General features: G+C 26.5%; 1 protein-coding gene across 5 annotated transcripts in view; it reads left to right on the top strand.

The window, feature by feature from the left end:
* The window catches only part of LOC100203648 (oxysterol-binding protein-related protein 1), a 77139-nt gene that overhangs the window by 55168 nt on the left and 5176 nt on the right, over positions 1-16795 (top strand). For 4 of the 5 annotated variants that reach the window (XM_065795367.1, XM_065795365.1, XM_065795366.1 and 1 more), the window contains 4 exons: positions 10502-10599; positions 12322-12504; positions 13673-13751; positions 13826-13944. In XM_065795367.1, coding sequence (XP_065651439.1) covers positions 10502-10599; positions 12322-12504; positions 13673-13751; positions 13826-13944 — 479 coding nt within the window. The remainder of the gene's footprint in view (positions 1-10501; positions 10600-12321; positions 12505-13672; positions 13752-13825; positions 13945-16795) is intronic. The other variant, XM_065795368.1, reaches the window with a different exon arrangement.

Genomic DNA, 16795 nt, shown 5'->3' with positions numbered 1-16795 from the left:
AACTTTATAAAAATAAAAAATAATTGCTTATTTTGCAAAACTTTTTTATTCATTTATTATTAGACAAAGATGATTGTGTTTCATTTTTGAGAAAATATTTTTAAAAAGCTAAGTAAACATTCAATAATATTATTACATTATAACATTTTTACATTCTTTTGAGTTAATTATTCAATTAAACTATTTTGCAGTAATTTAGTAAATTGCAGTAATTCACAAAAATTAATCTCTAAAAGCAAATAAAAAGAATTTTATAACGTCAAAAACTCTAAAAAGTAGCTTCCTTGACTTTAGATGCCAACTCATCTTTGGAATAGTAAATTCTAGTTGTTGCTAAAGATAGATATAGCACAAAGAATTCCAAACTTATTAAAAATGATATTTTCACTACATCTTAACTTAAAGCTTTAATTTTCACTACAATCTTAACTAATAATAATGGGAATGGCAGTTAATACCATTGTCTTTTTTTTATCAGGAGGCTGAACCTAACTTTAAGTGTGAGTTTGTTGCGAACTGGCATAAGTGCAAAGCAGTTGCAAAAACTGACATAAGTGCGCCAAAAAAATTTGCAAGCATAAGTGCGAGTTGGCATTAGTGCAAATTGGCAACACTGTAATATCATTAGGTTCACTAATGACAATACACTTTGATGGAAAAATAATTAATGAATTAACAGAGGGAAAGCAATTTTAAAAAGATAGAATTGCAATTTCGGTAAGGAACTACTTTGCATTCCTCCAATAAATTATAGTTCAGGGGTCAATCAAATTAGGGGTCAATCAAAAGCAAGCTATTGTGGAATTGATGGAGTTTTTGGGAATGAAAGATAAGGTTAAATGTCTTGGTTTTGACACAACTTTAGTAAATATAGGAAGATGACAAGGTACTTGCATGAGGTTCATTCAAAGGTCGTACTTTTATTCATTTTATTCTATAAATTCTAATTTTTTAATAGAATAACAGTTATTACAAATTTATATTATATCGAAAACCTTTTAGGATGGAAATATAAGAAAAGAATACCATGAGCTAGCTGAACCTACTTTAATGGTCCTATAATCAAAGAAGTCTAAATTTCACTTACCAGGACCAGTTTACAAATCAAGATTTATAGGGAAAGGTTGATATTATTTTAATTGTATCTTTTAATGAATGAAATCCAAAACCTGACTGACAAACATAAGGAAGAAAACTTGTATGGCTTTTCATTTATATTTTTTATACAGAGTGGTCTCTAGCAGTGTTAAGTTCTTTGTTGCCAACACAGGTATACAGTCTTTTATTATTTTATTTATAAGTTAGAAGGATCATTATTGATCAAAGTGTTTCAAAATGTTTGTCAATATTTATTAGGATATGAAAGCTTAGTGGCAAATAAAAAGGTTTTAAGAATAGAATCTACTTGGCTCTGGAGCTGTTTCAAGCTCTATTCTCAGACATACTTATTATCTGGTTGCCACTTCTGGTAGTTTTTGTACTAGCAGATGAAGAATGTAGTAATGTGGTGGTAAGGCCAAAAAACTGTATAGTTTACAAAGATGTTCAACTGACAGGTTTTCTTTAGAGCAGCAGATAGTGGTCTTAGCTATAGTGAACAGTTTCAACTTCAGTAAAGATGACCCTCCTGGTTTGACTCCATTAATTACAGACAAGTTGTGGCTAGTTTTTGACATGCTTAGGCATGAAAAGGCAGAAACTCAATAGTTGAAGACTCTACCAGAGTTTTGGAAATTCAACAATTTTTATCTAGAATTTAGAGCAATAGTTAAAGGATTTGATGTTGGTAATGGCTGCTCTAAGAGGGCAGTAAAGTTGGCTTAAGACCTAATAAATAAAGCATATTTTGAGGAGAAAAAGCAAGACACATTTCTCTTTACAATTAATCATAAGAAAAACAGAAAAGGTAGATAAAAAATAGAGTATAAAAAAACTGTTGGTACAAATTCGAATAAAGTCTAGTTTCATTATGATACATTTTTTTGTTAAAAACAATATTTTAAGAGAGAATAGAGATGATCATAAATTTACTTAGATTGCTGTATTTTAATTAAGTAAAACTTTACTATTGATTTAAAATTTTTTAAAGTTTTATAAATTTTTATTTTTTTCAATTTTGAGAAAAAACCGTATAGTTTTGACTATTAATTACAAATAATATATATTTGTTCTCTGTCCAGGCCCTCTCTTTTATATATTTTTTCAGAATAATCCCTGAAGCTGAATATAAATGAGAAATCAGTAATATAAATGAGAAATATAATAGTGTATTAAATTTTTAATTTATTACTTTATACAAACTGTTTTAAAAATGGTACAAAAAACTCACAAAAATTGTCTCTTTTACCACTTGGAGGAGCCCTAGGATTTTCAAAAATTAAATAAAAAAATTTTTTAGCATTAGATCATGGTCTGCATGAATGTTTCAAGGTAAACATACATCTTTTTTTTATTAAAAAAAAAAAAGTTTTACATAGTGGGTACCACTAAAACTTTATAAAAATATTTAAAACGTTAATAAATTTTGTCAGCTTTTAAAGTTAAACAAAATAATTCAAACTATCCTTAAATTTCCAGTAAGAGTTGCACAGAATTGACGTTTAAACTGAATTTTAATAATTTCAAGCTTTCTATTAAAAAATTATCGGAAAATTTTTGAGTTAGATTTATTTATTTTTATTACAAAAACACCTCCCCTAGGCCATGAAGGCCACTACAGTTGAGGAGGCTACTTTAGTTATGGTCACAACCCTCTCTCAACTCTATAACTCTAAAACACGAATCTTGACGAACAATGCTGCTGCGTGCAGAAACAAGTTGAACGTAGTACTATCAGGGACATGGTAAGGATCGAACTCGGAACTTCTAGGCAAGTGCTCTACCACTACACCACTACTGCTTACATTACTGCTTATATTTATTATTTAATTAAATTAAGATGAAAAAATGCAAAAAAACCTAAACAGTAAATAAGTAAAAAAACTGTAAACAGGTCGTTATGCTTATGTGAACAGGTTCAGGGATAGATAAAGGGATAGATAAAATTCTTAAAATTTTAGAGATTTCAGTTCTGAGAATCCACATATATATGTTGAGTGTGCATATTTATTACGATAAGATAATGGAAGGATGGATGATCATTAGTAGATAAAAATACTTTAAACCAAGTTCAATAAAACTATGCTATGATAAAAATTAAGGATAAATATTTTACTTTTCGTAGCGTTTGATAAATATATTTTTCAAATAATATTATTTAACTCCGATCAAAAAAACAGAATTAAAAAAAAAACTTTCTTATTATATAAACGTATAACTGAAAAAATTGTTTGATAATTAGTTATCTTATTAAATAAAAAAATTGTTTTATATTCAGTTGCTCAATTGAAAGTTCTTTTATTAGCAATCTTTTTATATGCATTAGTTGATATTAATTTTCTATTCCATTCCTTCACCTAAATTAAAACATTTGTTTACTTCAAGATTTAACAGTAACTAACTGCAATGCTTTTGTTTACTCTGTGATCTAACAGAAACAAACTGCAATAATTATTAAAATTATGAGACTGAGTTATAGCAGATTAGGATCAAATTATTCAAAAGCCAATAACCAAACTAGCATCTAAAATTAAAAAAAGTTAAATATAATGAAAAAATATATTTAATTAACTCTTATTAAAAAAATCTTACACAAACGTATAATAACAGTTTAAAACTCATAAATTTATGTATAAGTCTTTTCTTTTATTTGTATTTAAAAACTCAGACTACTAGCAAAACGAAGGTCTTTTTTATAAAACAAATTTTTTTAAAAAAGACACAACACAGATTTTACTTTAGCAGTTTGAAGTTATCAGCTTTGCTGTGCAATTCAAAGCATTTTAAAATGAGTTCCAGCTTTTGCTCCTGATATCTAACTGGATGCAACTGACTTAATACGCAGTTATGCCAACACTCTTCCTCTTCATTCAACAGTTCTATAGTTTTGTTATTTAACAAAAATTGAGACATTACAAATTAGTTCACTTTTTGATATTTTTCTTTAGAAAACAAGTATAAAACTCAAAAGCTTTAATAAGTTGCAACCAATACTTTTTTTTTAGTAATAGTATTATGCAATATAAGCAATAATAATAGTCGTGATATAAAAACGATGTACGAACATCTTTAATAAGTTGCAACCAATACTTTTTTTTCAAAAAGTATTGGTTTCAACTTATTAAAAATACATGTAAAAATACACAAATTCCTATTCGCTACATCATCAATAACACAACAATGCTTATAGTGGTTTTATAAGATTATTTTGAAATAGTTACCTGTAAATTTCCACTGTAAACTTGTGGCTCAATCTCCATATCATTAAATGTAAGAAGAGTCCTTTCATAAGACCACATGTTATTTTCTTTTTTTTTCTTTCTTGCAACCATTTCACTTTATTTGCAATCGAATAAAGTCCACATTTAGTACTTTACATTGTGCTGTTATGAAAGCAATTTTTTGCAGAAATATAAACATAAAGACCCTAATATCCTACACACCAAAAAACCAACATCAGAGTTGAGATCCTGATTTTAAAGATTGTTAAAAACTTCTTCAGTATAACTAGTCAATAACTTATTTATAAATAAAAAAACAAACTACTATTATATTTTTTTTAAATAAAGCATTTATCTTTTAATAAAAATATATTATTTTTTATATGAAAAAACACCACCATCTGCAATTGATCTTAATTTTGCTCTGACGCCTTTCATATGCGACTGTAAAAAGTTTAAATCAATTTCTTGTAGTTTTAGGTTAATGCGATCAATCAAAACTTGCTCTGTTGAAGCTTGCCAATCTCCCTCGTAAACCTTCTGTGCCAAATGTCCCCAAAAATTTTCAATTGGTCGTGCTTGAGGCACATTTGGGGGATTGGATTCTTTATCATATTGGTCCATCCAATTTAGAGAATCTTTAGAATAATGAGAACTTGCTAAATCTGGCCAAAATAAATAGTTCAAGTCTCCATGATACTTGTGAATAAATGGAAGAAGTCTTTTTTCTAAACATTCATTAATATAGATTGATGAATTGATCGCTACAGCCTTGGAAGTGCGAAACAATGGCTTGGACATATCACGGTCAGATATGGCTATCCACATTAATAATTTTTTGGAAATTTCTCTTTTCCTATAAAACAAACACTTTCTGGGCATGTCTTTTTGTTGTTTGTGGAGTATCCAAAAATTCCAGGCATGTTGTCCCCTGCAAAACAAAAGTATTTTTCGTCATGGATGACTAGAAGCAATTTTGTGTTATAGAGTTGGTTAACTAGTTTCCTGCTTCTTTTCTTTGCCTTTATTTGTTGTTCTATAGTGTATTTTGGAGTCTTTTCACGTTTTCTATATTTAATATTCATTTTTTTTTACTGACGACCAATTTTCGATTGATTTACACCGAATTTAATACCTATTTTTATCTGACTGACCCCTTTTCGATTGTTGACAAGTCTCGTTAATTCGGCTTTTTTTTCTCTAGTCCAGGATTTCGGACGACCAGGGTGCTTTCTATCAGAAAACGATTGAACAGTTTCAAGTCTTTTTAGGTTATCATATATTGTACTTCGAGCAAATCCTTCCTTTTCAAAATGATTTACGATTTTTTTTATTTTTATATTAGGTTTATTTACAAAAAACATTTTAAGTCGCTTTCCAAAAGATTCTTGTTCAGCTGCATTTAACCTCATTTTAAATAATTGTGTTCCAAATAATAAAGTTTATATTTTATAGAACGTTTATGCCTACGCATAAAACCACAAAAACTAATTATTATGCTCAAATAATGAAATTAGGATTTGTCCGATAACTTTCGCATCACCCGTTAAAATTGGTTAGATGATAGCTTGGGATATAACGCACTTAAGGTTACATCATCACTCTAAAATGTAAGCAAAAAAAAACTTCGACTTTTTTTCTACTAAATAAGACAAGTTTGAAATCATTCTTTATAACATAGTTAAAGGTATAGAAAATTATTTTCATAATTTTTCTATGTTCATAAAAGGTTAAAGTTTTAATAATTTGTTGGACATTACAAAAGTATTACATTTTTCACTAAAAACAAGAACAAACAAAAATATAAATGCATTAAAAACTTAATCTTTGTAAAGAAATTATTAATGTCCATCAAAAATTTTTATGACCTTCTTTTTGAAACACTCTAATATATATATATATATATATATATATATATATATATATATATATATATATATATATATATATATATATATATATATATATATATATATCGTAAAATCACCTATGTTCCGTCAATTAAGCTTTGAACATTTATTTATCATGCATAAATAAAAAAAATTTAATATTTTTTACTGAAACATACAAAAAGTTATATTGATAATTGATATTGTAAAAATAAAAAAAAATAAAAAATAAAAACTAGTACTCAATATTTAATTTAAAATGAAAGCATCTAATTTGACCTAACTTCCAATACCATTTCATAAGTTCGGTTGCTATATAAATACTAATAACGTATCACAAACTTAACGTCACAAATAATGAAAACTAATTTTTAAATGTTGTTTTATTGTAAAATTATGATATAAATTCATGTAATACCAGTAATTAAGGAGGGCATCGCCCCTGGCTCAAAAAAAAAGTTATTTGGGCCACCAAAGAAAACAAGAAGGAGCACATAAAAAAAGGCCTTTTTAAATAAAAGTAGTTGCATTTTTAATTTTTATTGTAATTAGTCAACAATTTTATTACTTTGGCCATTATCACATTTGCTACGCTACTGGTAAAAAAAATTAAAAAAATATAATTTCCAATGATTTAAAAAGGTTTTTTCGATTAATAAAAAAACACTACTTTGATTTAAATGAGCTTTGTATGTTTATTGGCAATTCTTGCACGTATTGTTGACCATAGTAAAATAACAAGATCCACAGAACCAATTGTCACAGAATTCGCAACACATCCATAATTGTTGTGGAACTGTTTTTTTATCTCCAAAAAAAATGTCACAAGCTTAATATTTTCTAGAACTCAAAGAACCGTCAGTTAATTTTGAAATTATGAACAAATTTGTTATTCAAATAAAATACCATGGTGTGTATCCATCATAAAAATGTCAAAGTTTACTGGTAAATTTACAGGTCAAGTTACCAGTAAATTTTATAATTGCAACACTTATCAACATTTTACAATATTACTGCTAATTGTCTCCTTTGCTGTTTATTTGTGAATGACCGAAGTTAAATTATTTCAATATTTCACTAATTTTAATAACAAAAGTAGTTGATTTTCAAAACTTAATAAATTTTTTTTTTAATATAATTAATTTGGTGATTCCTAATAATACAAAGATTAAATATGATCATTTGTTTTAATAATTTGCTTATTTTATATTTTAACAGTATGCATTTTTTCAAACTGTTGTTTTGCTAAAGAATTATTTTAGCAGATTGCATTTAAACATTACTTTTTTTTTTATAGATTCATATTTACGAACTAATTACAAATATTATTTGAGAAAAAAAAGCTTGTAAAGTTTGAGTTTTGCATGCTTTTTTTATATTTTTTCTTAAATGACCGAAGTAACATGATGGCTGAACTTAGGCAATTTTACGGTATATATATATATATATATATATATATATATATATATATATATATATATATATATATATATATATATATATATATATATACTCTTGCTTGATCGTCTTTAATTTTTACCATAAAATGTAAACTTTATGTTTTTTTTTTACAAACAAACTGATTTAGAAAACTAAAAAAAAATGAACATTTAGAATATTTTTGTTTTTATTAAAAATATTAAAAACATTCCAGTCTACAATGTTGCATTTTTCTGGTTCTTTAAAAAAAACCCACAAAAGTACAAATTAAATTTAATTGTCTTTACATTATATTATTTATATATGCAAAAATATATAACCGTGGTCTGGTTGTCAAAAAAAAAAAGTGTATGTGTGGTCATATAAGGCATGCAACCACATGCGTCTCCTGAGAAAGCTTGATATATATGTATATATATAGAGAGAGATATTTTTACATATATAGAGAGAGCAGCTACTTATAAATTACTTCTTGATATATGTAATGGAACTTCCCCAGATAAACATCATCAGTGATGTTTCATGTGCAGTTTATATACTAAAGTTTGCAAAATGTATTAGTACAGTTAGTACAGTGCAAACCTACATCCGCCTAAGTATGTGAAATTTTATGCAAAATAGCCCACTACTTAAATAGTGTTTTCTCAAGAACCATGTTAGATATTGATCTAAAATTTTCAAAACATGCTTTTCTTATACGTATGTACAAAATTAAAAAGTTTCTATAAACTCCAAGATGGTCCATGAGGGACCTTTGCTCCACTTGGCATGGAATGCCCTTAACTAAACTTTTTGATATAAGTCTTAGAGTGTTATGGAGTCAATAACCACAAAGCTCTATATACTCAATATAGACGTGTCTCACTTAATATTTTTTTGCAATTCTCTGTCTCTCTTAATCTTTTATTTTCTGTAACTTTTGATTAATTAGCACATATAAGCGATTATTTAGCAATAAATTACAAAAAAATATAAATTATATAATACCACAATTATAAAGCGAAAATTAGTTAGCCGTAACAGTATTTTTTGAATATGATAGAGTAATTTTTATTATTAACAACGTAAGACGGCAAGTTAGGGGTCATCCATAAAGTACGTGCGCTAAGATGCGGGAGAGGGGGTCTGCAAATGAAGTATATGAGATGGGGGGCAGGGGTCAATTATAAAAGTAAGGAGACACTAAATTATCATAAAATGTTGGGTAGATAGGTCAAAAGCGTAGGTATTTCTAAGGAGGTAGAGTGTACTCAAAAAAGCATTTATCAAAATGCAGAAGAAGGGGGAGGTCAAAATAAAAGGATATATACTCTATGGACTACCCCTTATTCCAAATATTAATAACCTATTAATTAATATTTAATATTAAGAAAATTGATATATTTAGGCAAACTTAATTAACGCAAATTAATAAGCGTTATTTTGTGAAAACAATTGAGCACTCGAAATTTCTCAAGTTTTTATTCCACCTTTTTAATATGGGCTTGGTGCCGGGTACTTGGACCCGGTTTTTTCTTCCAGGTACCCGGAATCTAGGACTCAGCATAAATTGGTTGTGGCACATCTCTAGTGTGTATGTGTTTTTTGCGTGTGTATATATATATATATATATATATATATATATATATATATATATATATATATATATATATATATATAAAGGGTGTTCCAAAGTTAACACAAGGTTTGAATTTGCTGCTATTTGTGCATAAAATTGTAGGCAACAATTAAAAAAATTAAGATTGACAGCTGAAAGGTTAGAATTACTAAAAATGGAGCGTGGCACGATACAAACACATGTTTTTATTATAGAACAATGCCTTAAAAATAATAAAAGTTTAATGGCTGCTGTTCACTGAATTCGCGAAACACTTATTCGATGGCCACTGTTTGAAAATTTCATACAATGTATGGTTGGAATAAAGTGTTTTAACTTTGTCAACAGAGTATAATTAAAAAATTCAGGGAGAGTGGATCAGTTAGAGACACTAAACACTCTCGTCATTCAAAAATAATCTGTTTAGATGTAAATATTGAAGTGTTGCTTGAAAGTGTAGTTAGAAAAATCCCGGAACATCAATTTGGTGTTGTGGAAAGGAGTTGCATATTACAAGAAGTAATATGCAAAAGAAGAATAAAGGCTGGTCAAGCAGGTGTTGGAAAATATTGTTGTAGCCAATATGTGGTTTGACAAGACAAGAGTCACATGTGGTACAAAATAATTCAACTATTGTGTAAGACATTTCTAGATTATGTACTCTCCTGTTTCAGTGATCAGATTTGGCCCCCTAAATTGTGTGATGAAACACCATTAGATTTCTTTTTATGGAGTTATTTGAAGTCAACAAGCCTAAAAATACTCGAGGAAATTAAATGCTGCATTTTCAGCAACATTTATGCAGAATAGTCAACAAAAAACATTTCAACAAAGGTGAGTGTTATCAACAAAAGCGATGTGTTATCAAAGCGGTAGAGGCCGTGTTTCCTATATGCAATTCCATAAATAACCATATCCTATGTACTTTACAACTGCATAAAAAAAATGTTATAAAAACTTTATTTTCTATTTAATTCAAATCATTCGTTATTTATGGGACACCCTTTATTTATATATATATATATATATATATATATATATATATATATATATATATATATATATATGTATATATATATATATATATATATATATATATATATATGTATATATATATATGTATATATATATATATATATATATATATATATATATATATATATATATATATATATATATATATATATATATATATATGTATATATATATATTACAATAATATATAAAAAATATCTTTATATAAAGGGTATGTTTAGGAAGTGGCTGTGTTTGTTATGAGTTGTAATGCGTCAACTGAAGATCGTGTTGGAAAACCTTTCAATCCATTACTTGGTGAAACCTACGAGCTTATAAGGTTTTAGAATTTTAGTTAATAAATTCAGTTTGTATATCTCATTTATTTATTTATTTTCACTAAAGGCTTCAACATTTTTATTTAAGATTGTGTTAATTACGCAAAACCACTTGTTAATCTCAGCTGAGATGCTTGTATAGAAGCCATCTCTGTGTGGCATTTATTTATGATAAATAATGACTATTGAGTTGCTTAAATTCATTAACTGATTGACGAATTTAAATCTTAGACAACAACTTAGACAATTGCTTAGACAACATATGGTGTTTAAGTTGTTTACTACACTTTTGTTAAAAAAATGAGTTTGCTTGATTTTGCAGCTCTTAATAGTCTTGTGTAAAAATCTAGTTTAATGTTCAGCTCTGGGTGCTATGCTTTAAGGCTGTGTGATGAGTTTAATTTATTAACAAGCTTATACTGTTTTACAAGATTGAATTTTTACATCTGTTTTCAAAAGTAGTTAGCTTTATCATTTTGCATTGAGTCTTGTGGTATTTTTTTATTGCTTAAGAAACTTTTGTGGCATTGCGTTGTCATTTTTCAATTTCTTTTGTGCCACCATTAAAGTAAAGGTTCCAAGATTATATAGTTAACTCCAGGTGTGGTCTGTTATGTACCTAATAAAATCTTTTCAAAATGGTGTGTATCTTGATACAAATCTGTTATATTTATCTGATAATTCTGAACACTTTATTTGCTTTGTTTACTGTTACAATCTCAACATATTTTGTTCTGAGGAATTTTTTGTCATATATTGATCATGTCTAGAAATTAAAATGCTATTTTTATTTGAGGTTTTGTTACAAATTTTATAATGTCCTTTGCTTCAAATTGATTGCACCCAAATACACAATAAGACATTTTTTTAAATTTTATATTGAAATGTCTTTTGCTTGTTTTTTTTGTTTTAAAAATGTTTTGTCTTTTTGTCTGTTTTAAAAATGTTTTTTTTTTTTTAATATTTTGTCTTAAAAATCTTACTTGCATCAAAATAACTGCTAGGCTTATTTTTACAAATTGTTTTAAAAATCTTTTATGTTTTAAAAATCTGTTTAAAAAATTTTATGTAACTAAATTTACACTTAACAGAGGAATAATTTTCTACTGTAAAAAGTTTTGTTTAAGATATTTGATTTTGTAGTTTTTGTATCAGAACATTTTGGATTGTTGCACTACGTTTTTGTTATTTCACTGAAGAATTTAAAAAAAAAAGTTTATTCAAGTAAATAATTAACTCAAAAAAATCAAGATGTGTTGAAAAACAGATTGCATTACTCTTTAGAATAATTATAGAATTTGTTGGTTATGTTATACACTATCTGTCCAGAATATGATGTAAAATCTGTAAGAATCTGTATACACATGTATAAATAAAACATGTTCTATGCATTATAATGTTATTTGCTGGTTTTATAAATTTAAAATAAGAGTATGTGAAGGTTTGGGTACTAAAGGTTCATATACAAGCAGCAGCATTTTAATATTTTGTGTAAGTAGGAGTACCAGTACTGAAAATGCTACTCAAAAAGTACTTAAGTACCAGTACTAAAATTTGTACTCAAGGAGTACCTATGTACCAGTACCAAGTAACCAAGTTGTAAGTACTGATAAAGACTTAATTACTTTATTTTAGTCATGGTTATTGTCTTGTAATGGATTATATTATATTATAGTAAAAAACATATCTCTCTGCTCATGTAGTTTTAAATATTTTTGTTCTAGAGAAGATATGGACTTCAGACTTATTGCTGAACAAGTTAGTCATCATCCTCCAATCAGTGCAATATATGCTGAATGTCCGAAATCTGGAATTGAAATGACAATGTCTATGCAGCCTGATATCAAATTTTGGGGTAAATCAGTAGAAGTAAAACCAAAGGGTCACGTTGTAATTAAAATACCAAAGTGAGTTGTTATAAGATCTGTTTGATTTGTTATAAGATTTTGTTTGAAAATCTGGTTTCTGGGTACTACAAAGGGATATGGTAGGGTTTGGACTCTGTACCTTTTGCTTATAAAGCAAGTACACCACAACCACTATGTAGGGGTCAACTGAGTGACACTAAAAAAAGGAGGGTGAAAATATTTTTAGTGGAAAAATTAAAAACCACAACAATAGTACTATTAATTTTAAAATTATGCTCTAAAACACATAACTGTAACTAACTTAAAGTCATAATTGTAAATCTGGTAAAACATCACAGTAGTATTAAAGAATAAAGATTAATTTTATTACAAAAACATATTTCAGAAAATATTTTAATAAAAAAAAAAGTTTTTTTTTTTTTTTTATTAACTTTACAGAATATCCCAAAAAGATAGACACTAGAAATTTTTATGTTGTTTTTTAATTCTGAAAGTCCGCATTTTGGATCCAAATAAAATAACTTTTTTTAATTGAATAATTTTAATTATTAGCACCATTTGTATTGAGAGCTCAAATTATTCATTCCACAAAATAGGATTTAGTGGCTGACCAATTAAAAGGTTGTTTTTTTTTAATTTTATCATAAAATAATCTTTAAAAATAATATTTGTACTTCAAATTAGGTATTTACAATTCTAGTTATAAATAGAACAAATAATAAATAAAATTTAAAGTTTAAACTTAATTGTTAAATATAAAAATGCTGGTTATCTTATTTCATAAAATAAATTTCATTGGTTAAATTATAATTATTTAATCTTTTAATCTAAAAAATTCAACAAGTTTTTATTGACTAATTGATGGTCCAACCTGGTGTGGAAATAATGATAACTTTTACAAGGATCTTCCATTATTTTATGGGTTACTGAAAGCATTAAAATATTTAGAACATGATAATTGGATTACCAATAATAAGTGCAACACAGTTTTACATTTGAAAATGTAACCAAGGAATAACAGCAAAAAAGAAAGTTTAGAAAGGTTGAGAAATGCTGGTTGTCTACAATGTTTTTTAGTTTATATATACTTTCTTTTAGAATTATCAATTACTTAATACTTGAAAAAGTTTATTTTCTTTCTAATCTACAATCTTTTTTTCATTTTGTTAAAAAATAAACTCATGTTAAAACTCATGAATTTATTTAGGTATAATGATGTTTATACATTTTCATATGTCTCCAGCGGAATACATAATGTCATAATTGGTAATCTATGGATAGAGATGGTGAGCTTTCTTTGCAAATTTTTCTAGTTAAAGGTCAATATGAATAACTTAATAAAATTTAAAATGTAATTTAGTATGGTGTGTGTGAAATAACAAATCAAAACACTGGAGACAGAGCAATTTTGAATTTTAAACCCGCCGGTTGGTTTGGAAAAGATTTAAACAAAGTGGATGGATATGTTGTTGACAAAAAGTGCGTTTTCAAAATACTTTTATTTTGCAATTTTATGCCGCACAAAAAAATACTTAAATATAGTATATATATATATATATATATATATATATATATATATATATATATATATATATATATATATGTATGTATGTATGTATGTATGTATGTATATCGTATATATATGCATGTATATATATACATACATATATATATATATATTTATATATATATATATATGTGTGTGTGTGTGTGTGTGTGTGTGTGTGTGTGTGTGTGTGTGTGTGTGTGTGTGTGTGTGTGTGTGTGTGTGTGTTTATGTGTGTCTATATATATAAAAAAATATATATATATATGTATATATATTTATGTATATGTATTATATTTTTAACCATAGTATTTTTAAAATTGTACTACCACACAACTTTTTCAATAAAGTTGTTGATGCTATGTTTAATTATTGAATCTAGTCAACCAAAAACAACATTGATATTAATGGTAATAAAATATATAACTATTAATGTTTTTAGTTTGTTTAATAAAAACTTTGTTTCTTTAAGTTTTTCTTCAAGTTAAGAAACTTTTTTTCTTTTGTTTCTTTAAATTTAGCCTGGCTAAATTGATTTATATATGCTATAAATTTAAAATTTTGCAGAATTACATTATATAATTATTAGTATTGAAATTCAGTTTTGAAATTATGGCCTAATAATAAAATTATGTTAAAAGTTGCTGAATTTTGTTATGAATGTTTGCCTGTGTGTATACAATTAATTGTAAAAAAGTACCAACTTTAAAAAATAAATTTCTTTCCTTTCAATAAAAGTTACATTACACTGTTAAAAAATTCACCATAGATTCAACGGAGAAAGTCTGGCAGCAAAGTGATAGCACTTTCTCTGTAAAAATTAACTGTTTCCCTAGTTTCTATTTTCTGTAAAAATCAACTGAAAAAGTCAGGTAAAAAAAAGATACAGAACTTTCTCTGTATAATTCATGGTTTCCATATTTCATTTTTTCTGTACAAATTAATGGAGAAAGTCAGGCAGCAAAGAGACAGCACTTTCTCCATAAAATTTATGGTTTCCATATTTCACTTTTTCTCGTTAATTCAGCAAATAGTTACTTAACTCATTTTACAGAGTTTATGACAGTTATATAAACAGTTACTTAACTAATCTTACAGAGTTTATGACATTTATATAAACAGTTCTTAACTAATCTTACAGAGTTTATGAAAAAAGAAATGATTAAAAGTTATAATATAATACACATCAAACACAACATAAAAAAACTTAGTAGTTTTGAGTATTTTAGCCTCTTATAAAACATTTAAAGAAAATCTATTTTAATCATATAGACCATATGCAAAATGCGCTAAGTTAAAAAAGTAGTATTTTAAGTTAATTTCATTTCCACAATCTATACATTAAAATCTATTATCAATTTAAATATTACTTAAAAGTTATATAAATTATATCAGTTAAATTAAAATATATCAATTTCTGTTGATGCACGACTATGAGTAGCGCTGTTTTTACTCGTTTTCTTGAATTCAATCTACTTGTCATTTTCCAGATGAACTTCTCATATGTTGATGAAATAATTGTTATAGTAGTAATAGTTATGATAAATATAAACAAGTTATAATATATTGTAGTAGTTATATATATTATATTTTATATATTATATAATATTTATGATAACAAATAATATTTTATTATAAAAAATTATACTATGTTATAATAGTTGTTATATATCAAATTATAATAGTTATAATAAATATAAGCAAAATGCCTTTTGATGCTCTGTCCATTCAAACAGCGCTAGCTCGTTTACAAAACTTAAAACCTTTGGGTTAGGTCCAACTGGTTTTTACCAGTTTTTTTTTTCGATTTTGTTTACTTTTTTAGGACTCAATTTTGCAATACATCTACATAATAATTCGATCAGATTAATAAATCAATATTTACAGTAAAAAAAAAAAAGATAAGAAAACAATGTTGAATATATTTAAAAATTCTATGTAGAGCGAGCATGTAGAGTGTACAGTTGCAGATAATCAGGATGATTTAGAAGTGTAGAGTAGAAGTAGATGAAGTTAGAGAGTACATTGCTAGGTAATATGAAAAGCCATGGATATTTTTATAGGCTTTTATAAACAAGTATAATAGCATATCATCACAAATCTGATCATTGTACTTTTATGTTTTGGCAAAAAAGAAGCATTTTTGTGGAGTAAGTTTATGATTTCTGCTGATAACTTTTTCAGAGAACTTTGAAAACACCTATTCAATTGTCCAGCATAGGACTGGAAGATTCAGATGTAGGTACATTTAAAGTTCAAGGTTGGGTTGAAGCGGGAACCAAGACATAAAAATGAGGAAAACTTTCAATAATAGTATTTCATTTTTATAATCAAAAATAATTAATATAATATAAATTATGTATAAATACAAATAGATAATATAAATAATAATTTAACAACCTTCAAAATTTCTATTCTACAGATAACTTTGTCAAAAATCACAATTTTAAAGATTATTAAGATAAGATAGATAAGATAATGAGAATAAGAGAGCTTTTTTTAAAAGACTGGGCACTACAAAAAAGTAAATATAAAAATACATCTAACATACTATTTTATTTATATATACCTTCCAAGCATTTATTCTCCATGTGGCTAATTACCATATAGAAGCCACATACCAACGCCCACAAGTTCAGCTCACTTAAGAGCATCATAACTCCCTTTGTAGACCAAGAGTAAGTGATTTTTAGAAGAATGAAGGATATTAGAGAGAAAGTTAAAAGTTGAGTTCGAAAGTTGGCATAGAGACAGTGGATAGTATTGCACTAGGCATTAAAATAT

Source organism: Hydra vulgaris, chromosome 04 (assembly GCF_038396675.1).
Source record: "Hydra vulgaris chromosome 04, alternate assembly HydraT2T_AEP".
Taxonomy (NCBI): Eukaryota; Metazoa; Cnidaria; class Hydrozoa; order Anthoathecata; family Hydridae; genus Hydra; species Hydra vulgaris.
Note: the sequence above shows the minus strand (reverse complement) of the source record. Positions and strands in the feature narration are given on the sequence as shown.